At 40.5% G+C, this 17,360-nt stretch overlaps 1 protein-coding gene across 5 annotated transcripts in view; it reads right to left on the minus strand.

Moving 5' to 3' along the window:
* Positions 1–17,360, minus strand: part of LOC121283135 — a 123,968-nt gene that overhangs the window by 44,394 nt on the left and 62,214 nt on the right. For 4 of the 5 annotated variants that reach the window (XM_041197283.1, XM_041197281.1, XM_041197280.1 and 1 more), the window contains 7 exons: positions 16,517–16,655; positions 13,645–13,855; positions 12,492–12,633; positions 10,259–10,420; positions 8,733–8,770; positions 6,131–6,163; positions 4,212–4,378 (listed from right to left, as the gene is read on the minus strand). In XM_041197283.1, the coding sequence (XP_041053217.1) occupies positions 4,212–4,378; positions 6,131–6,163; positions 8,733–8,770; positions 10,259–10,420; positions 12,492–12,633; positions 13,645–13,855; positions 16,517–16,655 (892 nt within the window). The remainder of the gene's footprint in view (positions 1–4,211; positions 4,379–6,130; positions 6,164–8,732; positions 8,771–10,258; positions 10,421–12,491; positions 12,634–13,644; positions 13,856–16,516; positions 16,656–17,360) is intronic. The other variant, XM_041197282.1, reaches the window with a different exon arrangement.

Below are 17,360 nucleotides of genomic sequence, written 5' to 3' on the forward strand. Positions count from 1 at the left end.
GTCTGCATATAGATTGGGCAAATCAAATTAGTAACAATACCGTAGAGGAGGAATTCCTGGAATGTATACGGGATGGTTTTGTGGACCAATATGTTGAGGAACCAACTAGAGAACAGGCCATCCTTGACTGGGTATTGTGCAATGAGAAAAGAATAATTGGCAATCTAGTTGTGCGAGGCCCCTTGAGGATGAGTGACCATAATATGATAGAATTCTTCATTAGAGATAATATTGGAAATACTATAGGAAGAGGCATACAAATTGGCCAGAAAAAAAAACAACAGACCTGAGGGTTGGAAGCACTTTAGAATTCAGCAAAGGAGGACCAAGGGATTGATTAAGGGGAAAATAGAGTACGAGAGTAAGATTGTGGGGAACATAAAAACTGGCTGTAAAAGTTTCTATAATATGTGAAGAGAAAAAGATTGGTGAAGACAAATGTAGGTCACTTACAGTCAGAAACAGGGGAATTAATAATGGAGAGCAAAGAAATGGCTGACCAACTAAATACATACTTTGGTTCTGTCTTCACAAAGGAGGACACAAGTAACATACCGGAAATGTTGGGGAACACAGGGTTTAGTGAGAGGGAGGAACTGAAAGAAATCAGTATTAGTAGGGAAATGGTGTTGGAGAAATTGATGGGATTGAAGGCTGATAAATCCCCAGGGCCTGATAATCTACATCCCAGAGTATTTAAGGAAGTGGCCCTAGAAATAGTGGATGCATTGGTGGTCATCTTCCAAGATTCTATAGACTCTGGAACAGTTCCTATAGTTTGGAGGGTAGCTGATGTAACCCCACTATTTAAAAAGGGAGGTAGAGAGAAAGCAGGGAATTATAGACCAGTCAGCCTGATGTTGGTAGTGTGGAAAATTCTAAAGTCCATTATGAAAGATTTAATAGCTGAGCATGTGGAAAACAGTGGCAGAATTGGGCAGAGTCAGCATGGATTTACGAAAGGGAAATCATGCTTGACAAATCTACTGGAATTTTTCAAGAATATAACTAATAGAGTTGATGAGGGGGAGTCAGTGGATGTGGTTTATTTGGACTTTCAGAAGGCTTTTGACAAAGACCCACATAAGAGATTAGTGTGTAAAAATTAAGCGCATGGGATTGGGGGTAGTGTGATGAGATGGATAGAAAAATGGTTGGCAGACAGGAAACAAAGAGTAGGAATAAACGGGTCTTTTTTCGAATGGCAGGCAGTGACTAGTGGGGTGCCGCAGGGATCGGTGCTGGGAACCCAGCTATTCACAATATATATTAATGATTTAGATGAGGGAACTAAATGTAATATCTCCAAATTTGCGGATGACACAAAGCTGGGTGGGAGGGTGAGCTGTGAAGAGGATGCAGAGATGCTTCAGTGTGATTTGGACAAGCTGAGTGAGTGGGCAAATGCATGGCAGATGCAGTATAATGTGAATAAATGTGAGGTTATCCACTTTGGTAGCAAAAACAGGAAGGCAGATTATTATCTGAATGGCTATAAATTGAGAGAGGGGAATGTGCAACGAGACCTGGGTGTCCTCGTACACCAGTCGCTGAAGGTAAACATGCAGGTGCAGCAGGCGGTAGAGAAGGCAAATGGCCTTCATAGCGAGAAGATTCAAGTACAGGAGCAGGGATGTCTTGCTACAATTATACAGGGCTTTGGTGAGGCCACACCTGGAATATTGAGCGCAGTTTTGTCTCCTTATCTGAGGAAGGATGTACTTGCTATAGAGGGAGTGCAGCGACGGTTTACCAGGCTGATTCCTGGGATGGCGGGACTGACATGAGAGATTGAGTTGGTTAGGATTATATTCATTGGAGTTCAGAAGAATAAGGGGGGATCTTCTAGAAACCTATACAATTCTAAGGGGACTAGATAGGGTAGATGCAGGAAGGATGTTCCCGATGGTGGGGGAGTCCAGAATCAGGGGTCACAGTCTGAGGATACAGAGTAGACAATTTAGGACTGAGCTGAGGAGAAATTCCTTCACCCAGAGAGTGGTGAGCCTGTGGAATTTGCTACCACAGAAAGTAGTTGAGGCCAAAACATTGTATGTTTTCAAGAAGGAGTTAGATATAGCTCTTGGGGTGAAAGGAATCAAAGGATATGGGGAGAAAGCAGGAGCAGACTATTAAGTTGGATGATCAGCCATGATTGTGGTGAATGGTGGGGTAGGCTTGAGGGGCTGAATGGCTTATTCCTGTTCCTATTTTCTATGTTTCTATACCTTGGGATGTTTCACCACGTTAAAGGTGCTATATAAATACAAGTTGTTATTGATTTTATGGCAGCCCCCTTTCCCTCCAATCCAGTCCCAGCAGCCTATCTGTATAGGTTTTGATTCTAAAGGGACCTACTAGGCTGCAACCCCTACCATTTCTGGGAAAGCCCTATCCTTTTATATCCATTTCAGCTCTTTGTAATCCCATTGCAGCACTGCCAGTATTTCTCTCAGGGCCAATGGCCCGCTCCTTCTTGGTGGCTTAAGTCCTGGCATGAGACCATTGTGCATATTTGATAAGCCCTAGGTGGCACAGGAAAATGGGTCAGGTTGGGGTGGAAGCAGCAGGGCAGCTGGAACTCTGACCTGAAGAGGATAATTGTGGCATGGTTAGTCAGCATGGATTGCACAGCTGAGATGATCATATCCTTAACTAATGTTCATAGCTGTATACTTCCAGCAGGGATTACTGGAGATTAAAGGATACAATAGCAAGGTTATGGTTCCAGAGGCCAGGACTAACAATCTGAAAGACGTGAGTTTAAATCCCACTACAGCAGCTGGGGACTTAAATTCAGTCAATTAAACAAATCTGGAGTTAAAAAGCTATTATTAGTAATGGTGATGATGAAACTACAGGGAGCCATCACTTAAAGTGGTGGTTACGCTCCTGAAAATCGCCACTTTAAGTGAAACCCCTTGAAGTGAAGCATGGGTTCCCATAGAAATCAATGTTAAAGCCAAAGTTAGGTTCCTGAGGACAATTTTTGCCTGGAAAAATCAATATAAAAATTGAAACATTGTGCCATACATGTGTAGCCCTGTGCACTCCTAGCTGAAATAACTTACAAAATAAAATAAATCACTGAATATAACAGAAATACTGTATAAATTTGAACACAGGTACTATACAGTACAGTCCAGAGCAGTACGCCTGTGCAGCAAAGGATTCTTTTAAAAACAGAAGTCCACAGCAGGTCTTCATTTCCCTGTGCCAGTTAGTTATGTACTGTACAAACAGCAGAGAATTTTGGAAAACCTTTACAGTGCAGTATCTGCTCAGTACAGCGGAGAGTTATTTCTAAAAACAAAGCCTACAGAGTTCCTCAATTACTACAGGGTACAGTAAAAAAACAGTTTAAAAATGAAGTTCAGTTTAATACAGGGGGTGTTACCTGAAAATGCAGCAAAGAGAACTATGTTCCTCAAATGTACAGCAAAGAAAAAATGGCACCAACATAATCACAAGCCAGACTCTACTCACAGAATCACCAGGCTTGGTCGCGTGATGACATCATCAGGTCAGGGAGTCGATGATGTTATCATGTCAGGGATGTGATGACATCATCATGTTGGGGACTCAATTATGTAATCACACCACGGACTTGATGACGTCATCACGGCGGGGATTCAATTATGTCATCACGTCGGAGGCGCATGATGATGTCAACACACTGCTTCTGTCCGTTAAAATGGGGAACACCACTTTAAATGGAACACAGACTCAAAAAATAAAGCCCTTTAAAACAAAACCACTTTAAAAAGGGGACACTTAAAACAGAGACTCCCTGTACCCGATTGTCGTAAAAACCCATCTGGTTCACTAATATCATTTAGGGAAGGAAACCTGCCATCATTTCCCAGCCTGGCCTATATGTAACTCCAGACCTTCATCAATGCAGGTGCTCTTAACTGCATGCCCTCTGAAATGGCCTAATAAGCCATTCAGTTCTCTAAAGGGAAATGAGATATGGAAGTTTATGGCAGTAAATGTTGGCCTTGACCATACATCCCACAAAAGAATAAAAGAAAAGTAATCATGGTTGGTAACTCTGGTTTGTTTCCTACACTTAACTAAGGGTTATTGTTGTTGTTAATGCACATCTATATACCACTAGACAATTTGTCTGAGATCAACTAATTTAGTACACAGCAGATATGGAACCTGATCTCCCCATCCCTGATTCCAAATGCAGCATTATTACATACCAGTAGTTTAGTGCCACATCCTGACAGGGGGATCTTCAGCAAGAGGTGAGTGTTATTACCAGTGACGTTACAGGAAGCATCATTGAGCTGCAGATTACGATCTGGCAGGTTTGTTACCAAACTTCTTGGGACAGACAGAATCATTGCATCAGTCAAGCACTGGAGATCTATGACATACAGAGGCATGAGTGAGCTTTTCTGTTACGGTGCAACAAAGTACCTACTCATGTTATATAACACATCCAGTCCTGTTGCATTGTTGCTTCTCAGCTATTGCTCAGTATTAAACTCTATTTTGCTGTCAGCCATTACATCTCTGGCCTGATGCAATGTGTTTTAAAACAACCTCCTATCTCTATTGTAAAACAGGGAACAAGATGGATAATGTAACAGCTGCAATGCTGTGACTGTATCACAACCTTGCAGCACACTGCCTATCACTGTTTCTTGTAAAATGCAAGTTGCGTTCAGGAGGTTCTTCAAGAAAGAATCAGGTTTACATTACAAAGCTTAAAACATGGGACAGTTGATGAAAACAGGAAAATGTTATGATTCTCTGTAATTAGTAATTCATAAAATCTCATTCTCAGAAACGTGTGGGTTTTTTTGTGAAAAATCAAAAGGTTTTGTTTAGAGGAATTTTGAATGACTTAATTCTTACAATGTCTGTCAGCATGTTCATGAGACTTGCTGAGACAACTAGTTCTGTTTGTTTTTCACCTTATGCACCTTGACACAAAAATAAAGTTTAATATTATAGTAATCAAGTTATTCATTTTTTTATTCATTCATTGGATAAGGACATCCCTGGCTAGGCCAGCATTTATTGCACACCATAACTGGCCTTGTTCAGAGGGCATTTGAAAATCAACCACATTGCTGTGGATCTGGAGTCACATGTAGGCTAGGCCAAGCAAGGATGGCAGATTTCCTTCATATATCAGGATTAACAAAAATCTTATTAAACACTAAAAACACTTCTTTAGTCCCTTCTGTTCTTCATATACTGTGTCTCAGTCCTAAAATTTGTTCCACTTCTATATTACTGAACTGACCCAAACCTATTTTGAAGATGCAGGTCTTCATCTACCAGAAGGCAGATCAATTAATACTCTTATGAGATGTTAGAATTATGAACCAATAGGATGGTTTGTTTTGTGTCTAACACACGAGGAGACAATTCAGTCTACAGTAAATTTTAATCTATTTCAGAATGTTTGTCATAATATAGAAAATACTGAAACCTGTTACGTACACTATCCCTATTAGTGGGCTAAAGATACTTTTTGACCAGAAATTCCTCTGATGCTAGTCAGCACTAAATATAAGCAGAGAGTTCTTGTCCTCTGTGTCTTTCTTTTTCTTTGGCTTTCCATATACCCTTCTTATGGGCAGCTGGACAGGAATCTAAAGGCAGACCTTTGATTTCCCTGCAGCACTCCCCGCCCAGGGATTGATCAGTTAAATCTATTATCTATTCCCCTCCAGAAGTGGGTTCCTGTGCTCAGGCTCAACCTGGTGAGTTCACAGTGATTGCAATATCTTATGTGTCAGTGTTTACTGGAAGGTTTTAACAAAATCCCATTGTTTCAAGCTGATGCAATTTGAAGAAAGCACAATTCTGCACAAACACATCTCATCTGTATTCCCAAAAATCCGTGTGTTCACACTGAGGTCAAATAGGAAAAACAAATCCCAAAATTTGACAACCTGTTACACTCAAGAAAACACTAATAATGCATTTGTACTACAATAATTCGTGACTATAATTAACCAGAACAAGAGAATGAGGAACCGGTTTATAATAATGTTTCTGCTACCTGCAGTTTACAAAGTCTCAAATCACATACATGATAATAACATTAAAATGAATATTGAAACAGCCCTTTTGTTTAAGGATTGAATACAAGAATTCTTACCTGGGCTTAGTGACCTCTCAACAGGCACTCTATCTTTAAATAAAGGAATAAATAAAATTCAGTTTGTGATTATTCTATTACTAAACAGACAACAGGAAATAAATAAAACCCAGCCAGATTGATTCACATTTGCATTCTGACTTTCCACAGTCTTGTATTATCATTGTTGCTTCAAAAATGTCCTGGGATTGTAACGTTCTATCTAGCTGCATCGTAAGTCACTTAATCTGCTTTACTGAAATACAGAATCAGTGGAAACTAGTTTAAATTGTTGTTTAGAGAGTGCAGAAGAACAGAGGATAAAAAGATCCTTGCAGCCCAGTTTCTTTATTAATAATTCTATACAATTCTTCTCCTTCTTGCGTCTGACACTGTGCAGCTTTACAAATCCAAGTCCAAGTCGAACGGCCAGGTCACAGCACAGTGTTGTTAGGTGGATAACCTTGGATCCTGCGGCAAATTTTCATAGGTCATATTCATTCACAAGGTGGTGATCCAGGTGACCACAGTCACCTGGTGGGCTGTCCTTGAAATTCTATTTGTGGAGGAAGTGCAATATCCTTGCACAGAGATTGTGGATCCTGGGCCAGAACTTTTCCCTCATCGGGTGGGCTTGGTGGGAGCAGTTGGGAAGTCAACCGCTGCCCGCAATGGGCTCTGCACTGCGATTTCATGTGGGCAGACCAACTAAGGCCCGCCATGCATGGATCGCGAGCGGCAGCGCTGAGCACTACCTGTGCAGGTCGGGGGAGGAGAGAGAGCGGGCCTGGTGCACAGTTCACGCATGCGTGTGGAAGAGCACTTCAATCCCCGAGGCATGGAGCTGCCCCAGGGAGATGAAGCGCTTTTTAAAAAAATTAATGAAGACAGTAAAAAAATTTTTAAAACATGTTCCTTCATGTGACTCTGTCACATGAGCTGGGACATGTTTTTAATTCAAAAATAAAGTTTCCAGTTAATGCTTATTTGCTTTAGGAAACCTCATCTCACTCGTGGATGAGATTTCCTAAAAAACGTAAAGGCCACTAGGCCTTATCGCCTGCTCGCCAGCCATAAGATTGGATGGGCAGCGTAAATTTGATTTAAATGAGCCTGTAAATGGTGTTAATAGGTCTTTCAACTATTAGCTTTGGCGTGCGCCTGCTGAATGAAATATCGCATGAGTACGCAATGATGTCAGGACGCACACCTGACGTCATCGCGTGTAATATTACGCTCGGGCGTGTCGGACGCACGCCCGCACACCAAACATAAAATTCTGCGATAAAAACAAAAAACTGTGGATGCTGGAAATCCACAACAAAAACAGAATTACCTGGACAAACTCAGCAGGTCTGGCAGCATCGGCAGAGAAGAAAAGAGTTGACGTTTCGAGTCCTCATGACCCTTCAACAGAACACTGCCCTTGATGAATGTCGGCCATTGTTTAAGGGAGATTGAATCCTGCAGGCTCTACTGTCGGATCACTCACCAGATCTTTGTTTGCAATATTGGTGTCAGCCTAGGGTTTATTGCATTTGTACCTTTTGTCAAAACCTGCATCATTCAAATCACTCACAAAGCTCCAGCAATGGTTTGTGTGATTTGAGTCATATATTCGGGTAGGTTCTGAAGATCTTCATGGATTGTCAATTCTGGGATGGCTTCAATTTGATCCAATTCTCAGCGATTTTGCCTTCTGGAGTACATCAGGAGTTGGGATATTAGACAGTAATGGGAACCAACATAGAGGTGTTGATTTCCGTGTACCACTGATTATCCACATTGATGTGTTGATGTGTGTTCCAAGCGAAAAAAGAAAAATTATAGTTATCTCAAGAAGAGGGAGAGTAAGCAGGTCTGGGGAGAAAAGCAGTGTCCTGTACCATACAAATGCACTTTCTAGAGCATCAGCTAGGTAAAATATTCATGTTTCACACTGTGACAGGTATTGGATAATATACCTAACTCCACCAGCCTAGGACAGAAAATAAATGACCATAAAGTTCATCAAGTGCTTGATTCTACTACAAGGGGCAGATTCCTGCCCTTTCCTGATATCCAACACTTGTACAAGTTGTATCAGGAGTTGCTGATTACTGATCAGGAATAGCTTATTTTTCTCCTCATTAAGCCAGAGACAAGGTCAGTGAATCTGTTAAGCTCAGCACAGACCAAAGATCAAACCTAGAATCTTGCTAATTAATGGTTTTATATTAATGAATTGGCTGATAGTTTAAAGTCTTGGTCCTGCCTGAATTTCCAGCTGGCACACACTCCACATGACACCCATAAAATATATGTGAACACTCATAAGCAATACCAGCAGAAAGTTATAAATACACAGAATGATTATAAATGTAATTTCTTCAAAATGAAAGTTGTTTGTTTAAAAGGAGATTCTGAACATCTCATCCATTCTATATTTTAAATTAGTATTTTTAAGTGTTGAGCACTCTTTAAGTCAGATTTTGTACTCAGGTCATTGAGAGAACCAAATCTGGACCTGAAGATTTTCTGACGCAGCAACAACAGCACTTTTGAAACATTGATTTTCTTTTCACATTGGAATGAGAAAACAAATTACCAGGACTATTAAAATGAGTGACTTGGGAATACTTACTTAGCACAATCCAGATGCATTGTGGTTCCGACTGTAGCCTGAATGAAAGAAAAATGAACAAACGAGGTGTTTTTCTTTTGGAGACACAGCAAAAAAACTGAATTTTGCAGTTAGTTAACTTATCAAAAATATAACTTTTCTCCCTGTCCCACCTTAACCTCCACAGGACATTGTATCCACAGTGAGGTTACAGAAACCCAGCAGCCTTTCCTCAACTCAATTTTTAACATTTTCAACTCTAAGTGAGAAGCTTGTGTGCTCGAGCCCCAATCCAGGACCACAGAACGTAACCTGAGCTAACATTCCAGAGCAGCATTCAGGGAGTGCTGCCACCGCTGCATTATCACAGATGTCACACTTCTGATGAGATAGTAAACAGCGCCAGTAGTTTGAATGGATGTTGAAGATCCCATGGCATTATTTGAGAAAGAGCATGGAGTTTTCCTGGTGTCCTGGCTAACATTCCTGCTTTGCCCAAGCTTACTGAAATGACGTTGGAGTGGCAAAAGCTGCAAAATTGACTACATTGTGGCCTGAATAAGAAATTAACCCGGGGAGAGGTGGTTTAATTTTTCAGAGCATCAATACAGGAATTTCAGGATAATGAATTTACCAGCCCAGAAGTAGAAGGACCAATAAATTATAGATTGACATGAGGTAAGGTCTGAGTGGGTGTGGGGTGGGGTGTGTGGCAGCAGGAAGGAAGAGGATAGGGGATGGGGGAACCTGCAAGGATCTTAGTTTTCATTTTTCTTAAAAGTTATGTTTCCACAGTTTTAGTGCAAAATATAAATCCCTAAACTTATAATATTTATAATTGTATGTATATTAATTCCCACTAGTTCAAGCAAAGACTTTTTTGACCAAAGATTCCTTTGTTTTTCAACAGAGATACATATCTCAATGTACTAATTTTTAAAAATTCATTTATGGGACATGGGTGTCACTGGCTGAGCCAGCATTTATTGCCCACCCCCAGTTGCCCTTGAGACGGCGGTGATAGCTGCCTTCCGAACTGCTGCAGTCCATGTGGTGTAAGTACACCCACAGTGCTGTTAGGGAGGATGTTCCAGGATTTTGACCCAGCAACAATGAAGGAATGGTCATATATTTCCAAATCAAGATGGTGAGTGGCTTGGAAGGGAACCTCCAGGTGTTGGTGTTCCCATGTATCTGCTGCCCTTGTCCTTCTGGAGGGTAGCGGTTGTGCATTTGGAAGGTGCTGTTTAAGGAGCCTTGGTGAGTTTCTGCGGTGCATCTTGTAGACGGTACATACTGCTGCCACTGTTCGTCAGAGGTGGAAGAAGTGAATGTGGAAGGGATGTTTTGTCCTGGATGATGTCAAGCTTCTTGAGTATTTTTTAACTTCTTCCTGTTATATTTGTACTCCATAGTCATATGCAATTATTCATGGAATCTGACAAAAATTAATACGGCTATGTTCCCCCAAACCCAAGAAAGTGTAAAACTGACAATGGCTCCTTGTGTTGCTATCAGAAGTTGCTGCAGATCTGATTATCCCTTACCCTGATGAAGTTATTGAGAGAAAGCACACTGGAACTTGTTTTGGAGCATCATAAACTCCCACTGACCAAGAAACATTTGCAGACAAAGATCTGTCATTGTTGACACTCCAAGTATCTGATTTGCGTAATCCACGGGGACCCACTATTGTAAAGGCTGTGATTCTGACAAACAAGTAGAAGAAGAAAGAATTAAGGACTGTCCCTTAGCTCTCAATACTTAAAATTGTTTTCCTTTACAAAACACGATAGGCAATAGTTAATGCAGTAAAGGTGAGGCCTCTTAAGGTGATGAGAATGACAGAGTTGATGGGCTGTTAATGATATATATATATATATATATATATAAAATGATAATGGACTGACAATAATCAAAGCTTACACTTATTTTGTGATGCAGAAGGGAAGGCCATGATAGAATGGTCTTTGGATGGATTAGGTTCTAAATGGCCTTCCTTCCCTCACTGAATTTTTCTGATCAGCGAGTTTTCTAGGCCTCCAGTGATGCAAACAGTATGATATGACATTGGATCACAAAGAAACATGACAATCCCAACCTTTTAAATTAAATGAACCAAGATAATTCCAGGTGCAATCTTGAAGACATGGTGAATAGCTAATCTCAGTACCTTGGGATAGGCAGGGAAAATATTACTTGGGTTTCTGCTCCAGATCACCATCCAATGGCCACTGTTGTATGTGTGAACACAGGGTCAGCTGTGATCCTTCACTCACCAGACTCATATAAGAATGCTAACTTGAGAGAGGTACTGCAATGCTGCTAGTTTCCATGGCAACACTCATTGCCTTCAGCAGAGGAAGGGAGGAAAGATGATTAATGTCATATTTTACTCAATTGTAATGATCATAAAATCATAAGAAATAGGAGCAGTAGGCTATTCGGCCCATTGAGCTTCCTCCCCCATTCAATAAGATTTTGGCTGATCCGATTGTGATCTTAACTCCATTTTCCAGCCTGTCCCGTATAACCCTTGACTCTCTTGTCAATCAAAAATCTGCCTGACCCAGCTTTGAATATATTCAATGATCCAGCCTCCACTGTTCTCTGTGGAGGAGAATTCAAAAGATTAAACGATCTTCTGAGGGAAGAAATTCCTCCTCATCTCTGTTTTAAATGGGGCACTCTTTATTTTTAAATAGTGTCCCATAGTTCTAGGTTCCCACATGAGGGGAAACACCCTTTCAGCATCTACCCTGTCAAGCCCCCTTCTGAATCTTAATAATAAAAACAAAAAAACTGCGGATGCTGGAAATCCACAACAAAAACAGAATTACCTGGAAAAACTCAGCAGGTCTGGCAGCATCGGCGGAGAAGAAAAGAGTTGACGTTTCGAGTCCTCATGACCCTTCGACAGAACTTGAGTTCGAGTCCAGGAAAGAGCTGAAATATAAGCTGGTTTAAGGTGTGTGTGTGGGGGGCGGAGAGATAGAGAGACAGAGAGGTGGAGGGGGTTGGTATGGTTGTAGGGACAAACAAGCAGTGATAGAAGCAGATCATCAAAAGATGTCACACATATACACCTTAAACCAACTTATATTTCAGCTCTTTCCTGGACTCGAACTCAAGTTCTGTCGAAGGGTCATGAGGACTCGAAACGTCAACTCTTTTCTTCTCCGCCGATGCTGCCAGACCTGCTGAGTTTTTCCAGGTAATTCCCTTCTGAATCTTTCTTGTTTCAATAAGAAAAAACCTCATTCTTCTAAATTCCAATTAATATAGGCCCAACCTGCTCAACCTTTCCTCTTAAGACAATCCTTTCATCCCAGAAATCAGAACAGTGAACCTTCTCTGAATTGTTTCCAATGCAAGTATTGCCATAGAACAGCCTAAGCAACAGACCTTTCAACCAATATGATCAGTAAAGTTCCTTCATCAGCTTCAAAAATACATTTTAAGCAGCCTGAGTCATAGGCCACATCAGATATGCATGCTTCCATTCTTGGAATCTTTGATCAAAAGAATTGGCGCAGTGAAATACTCAATGTACCCACTGGGGGTTCAAGAGAGTTTAAGTGACAGTACTCGGACATAGTGATCATTATCCTCTGGTTGAAAGTAGTTTGAAAACTCAAAAAATCATGTTAACTGTTACATTCATCAATATAACTGCTGACTGAAGTCAGTGGACATAGGATTATAAACTTGAGCAGGTAACAATATTAATTCAAATAAACGATCTATATAGTTAGCAGTATTCCAATGAAAAAGAGATACCTTTCATTTAGACTGATGGCACTTATTGTAAAGGTGACTTCATCATAAAGTGAAGCAGGTATTCTTGCTCCATTTGGAGGTGTTGGATGAATAAACACAGGCCGAAATATTCCAAATGCACATTCTGACATAGCCCTGTCCACTGCAACAATTGAAAGACAGTTACACAAGTGCAGAGTACAGTATAGAATATATAACAAATAAGGTTACTGTTGTTCCCAATGTCTCTATCATTGCTGATGTTTACTCAGCCTCTTCACACTGTCAAGTCAAGTAGAATTTGGATTAATATTTACAAGGGATTCTTCTCCCTGTTATTTTAACAGAGGTATGAAATCAAAACTACCACCTCCATTAAAAGAGTGCAGAAAGGCATTTGATACAATGAGATCAAACATCTGTTTATTAACATTACACACAGTAATGTTAATTTCTCCCAGGCAGCAATCTGTGTTGCTGAATGCATCTCCACTAATTTTAATCTGGTTCCCTCACATTATCAGGTCTAGTCAGCCCTCCCAGATAGCACTGTGTGTTTAGAACAACATGAATATAAAAGTGGTGGGCCGACTGCAGTGTGGGAGCTCCACTTCCTTGCACAGTTGATGCTGACAAACCTTCCAGAGTCAGACCTCATTAAAGCAAATTTGTCTTGTCCAATCTGTCAGTGTTTGAGACCTTGACATTAACGACAACAATATCTGCGCAGGAACGTGTTAATGCTTGTGTAATGTTAGATTTTCTCTACAGTTCACAATAATTAAGCTGTTTATAATATTTTACTGAAAATCACTTTTTAAAAAAAAAAACTCACTTACTGAGTCACCAATGGTTCCTTGAATATAACTCTAAGCAATAGAGAGCAGAGGGTCCCAAATTCAATCAAGAGCTGAATTAGCCAGGAAATCATTTAAGGTGTCTTAATTGACATCAGCAATACTGGCCAGGAAGAAGAATAAACAGCCAAGCTTCCTTCTCCTGATCTCTGCTGCGCATACAGGAGTCAGATGATGACAAAGTAGAGCTCAGGATGGGTGCACCTCTTCTCCTTTTGTGACTAAACAGCCTCTAAAAGTCACTGGCTGTGTTATGCACTCGAGATGTTACTAGACCCTTCAGGAGAGGAGGGGAATAAACTAGAAAGACTGCTTACCAATTACCACAAATTGCATTGGAATTGAGCTCAAGGCTTTAGCGCTTTGATTGAATGATGTGGAGGAAGCTTCTTCAAAAGCAGAGTGCAAGGTCTGTGTGCCATCACTGTGTGTCAGGAGGATGGTTTCTCTTGAGTAGTCTTCAATTATCAGTTCTATGCTGTATGTGCCATAAGTCCCACGCCCATTGTATTGAAGGACACAGCTTTCCTGCAAAAATACTTAAGTAAGTGTTAACATGTCCTTTCTCCTCTCCACATCCCTAATATGTTGAAATAAAGGCTTGCTGCAGAGTCTCCTCCTCTAACTCATTCCTAGGATCCCAATTCTATGAACTCACTGTCTTCCTCAACCTTTCTTTCCTTCTTTAATCATTGGACTTTTAAAATTGAAGCTTGGTGTCACCTAGATTTATTTTATCTGCTCTTCTATGCTTTCCAACTTGACGATGTCCTGTACTATGACTTTGAACATTCACTTTGATTTGTGAATTAACCAAGAAACTCAGTGAACAGAGTTAACTATCATCAGAAGGACATTACTGTGTGCTGAAATTCCATTCCTTCACTGACATTGGCAATATGACCAGAATATTGTAATAGTGCCAAAAGTCACCAATTAAGAAAATAAATCAAATCAAAATGAAATTTATTTCAAGCATATCCGCTGTTCAAGGTTGACTTGATGTGATTTTCTTATGCCTGTAAGTGGGCACCCAGCATGCCTACCTGAAACAAACAGGAAATTGCAAATTCAAATCAGAGTTTGAAACAAACAGTGGAATTTCATTTGAAATTTTCAAATACAAATGGGCAGTGTAGTACCACACATCCTCCCCCCATTTGTACTAACTGTTGGGCAGCCAAGCTACCGGTCTTTAAAGGATCTGTTGGGGATCAATCCAAAAATGACTGGAACAATTTTCAAGGTGAATCTTTGCAGGAATATTCCTCCTGGCCCCACAAATATACTGCTAGTCACTGGACAGCCTACGCTCTGCCTTTCAGCTCAGCACATCCATGGAGCCACTGGATGTTCACGTTCCCAGTCTAATTCAGCAAGTTGCCCACTAACATTATTGAGCATTAGGTAGCTCAATGACTGTCTCTTAACACCTGAATATGAAAATGGATCTGATTTCCTGCTGAATCCATTGGGCAGATGCTTTGGGTGCACCACCAACTTCACACAATTAATTCCTCATGGAGTATATGATGGTTTAGTAGGTGACAGTACCACTAACATCCTAACGTAACAATGAGATGAGTGCACCCATGGCACTGCTTAAGGGAGGGATGCTGGCCAGAACTCTGGAATCATAAGAACTTAAGAAATAGGAGCAGGAGTAGGCCATTTGGCCCCTCAAGCCTGCCCCGCCATTCAATAAGGCTGATCTCAACTCCTCTTTCGTACCAGCTCATCATAACCCTTAACTCCCCGATATTTCAAAAATCTATCTACCTCCTCTTTAAATACTTTCATGATCTAGCCTCCACAACTCTCTGGGGTAGAGAATTCCAGACATTCACAATCCTCTGAGAGAAGAAATTCTTTCGCATTTCAGTTTTAAATGAGTGTCTCCTTATTCTGTAACTATGTCCCCTAGTTGGAGATTCCCCCACTAATGGAAACATCTTCTCAACACCTACCCTATCAAGCCCCCTCAGAACCTTGTATGTTTCAATAAGATCACCCCTCATTCCTCTACACTGTAATGAATAAAGGCCTAACCTGTTTAGCTGTTCTTGGTAAGTCAGCCCCTTCATCTCAGGAATCAGCCTAATCAATCTCTTTTGAATTGCTTCCAATGCCAATATGTCCTTTCTTAAATACGGGGACCAAAACTGTACACAGTACTCCAGGTGCTGCCTCACCGACACACTGTATAGCTGTAACAAGAATTCCTTATTTTTAAACTCCAATCCCCTAGCAATACAGGCCAAAATTCCATTTGTCTTCTTAATTACTTGCTGCACCTGTATACTCACTTTTAGTGTTTCATGCACAAGAACACCCAGATCCCTCTGTGCTGCACTTTTTTGGAGTGTCTTTCCATTTAAATAATAGTCTGCCTTTTGATTTTTCCTACCAAAGTGCATGACGTCACACTTTCCTAAATTAAACTCCATCTGCCAAGTTTTTGCCCACTCACTCAACCGATCTATATCCCCTTGCAGATTCCTTATGTTCTCATCTCAACATGCCCTCCCACCTCTATTTGTATCATCAGGAAATTTGGATACATTACACTCTGCCAATCATTTCTTGTCCTTCCTCAAATAGTGTCATTGGATTGTTAATGTCCAATGGTTTAAAGAGGACACCTCCAACAATGCAGCACTCCCCTCAGTACTGCACTAGATTATGTCCTAATGTTTGAAAGCTTAAGTCACACTCTTGCTTAAAGGCAAAACACTCGAGGACCAGGACCATGTTCTCAGAAGTGACTGGAGCTCACAGAGAGCTCAATGTAGTTAATTGTGGGCATGCAGTCCATGATTTTCTGTCCATTCATTTTAATCCACAGAAAATCACAGCCTCTACACTCCTCGTGTAAAACCACTGCTAACTGATCACATAGAAGTGTGGAGTAAACATTTTGTTGCAATCCTGTTCAATGGTTGCATTTATTTACTATCTTGCAAAATAATAAAATGATTTTGTTGTTTCCAGACTTTTCCAGGTGCATTGTTTGGGCACATGGGAAAATACTAGAAACTAGTCAAGGAAATTTTAAAAAATAATTTGTGATAATCTGATTACCACAGCCATATGTTTAATTTTTATTATGCTGTCAGAATTTTTAAAAAAATGAAACAATATTGTAAAAGACTTATTTACACAAGAGGATTGCAAACCTAGCGGAATTACCTGATCTAGTATGAAGAATGGATGTTGGGTACAGTGGGCGCATTCATGCCTTGCCCGTAGCCCATAATGACATCTCAGAATATCTCCATCCCTCTCATATATGGTAAGGTTATAGTTGGCAGTGCAATTCTGAGGCACCCTGGAGAAACAGAGCAAAGAAATAAAAAAGAAGTCTTTGGGCAGTAAATTAATCCAATCAGTAGTATACAGAATGCCATGGGGCTGATGATTATTCTCTGCAATGGCTCACACGTTTTTTATCAAGTGCATCATCCCAGTTAACCTCCCTTTATAAGGTATTGCTTCATGCAGTCTCAGAGTCCAGCTCTCTTTGCTTCCTTCTGTTTTCTACAAAAAAAAACTGTAAGGGACGTAAGGCTATTATCTGGCATCACTCTGCAATTTCCATAATTGGGCAACTTTATAACTGAGCTTTTTTCAGGCATCTACAAAAAGAATTCGACTGATCTGCAATTGCACCGAAGTTTATTGATTCAATTCTAGTTAAATGTGCACTAATAGGCCAAATACTCTACTCGAGTGTAACATTTCGGCTTGATAATTCTTCTAAGAAAATGAGTCAATGCAGAGCCGTAGGATTAATTTTATGGAGTTTATTTACATCATGTAAAATAAAGTTACATGGAAACTGTTTAACTGGCATTGATGGAAAAAAAAAACTTTCCATTGCTTTTTCTAAAGCAGTGTCTGCATTTAACATAACATAAAAATATAAGAAAGAGCAGCAGAAATTACAGAGGGAAGGTGAGAGTGACTGCTTTGGCATTCGACTGAGTATGGCATCAAGGAGCCCTGAAAAAATTGAAGTCAATGGGAAACAGGG

The sequence above is a fragment of the Carcharodon carcharias genome, chromosome 10, assembly GCF_017639515.1.
Source record: "Carcharodon carcharias isolate sCarCar2 chromosome 10, sCarCar2.pri, whole genome shotgun sequence".
In the NCBI taxonomy this organism is placed as follows: Eukaryota; Metazoa; Chordata; class Chondrichthyes; order Lamniformes; family Lamnidae; genus Carcharodon; species Carcharodon carcharias.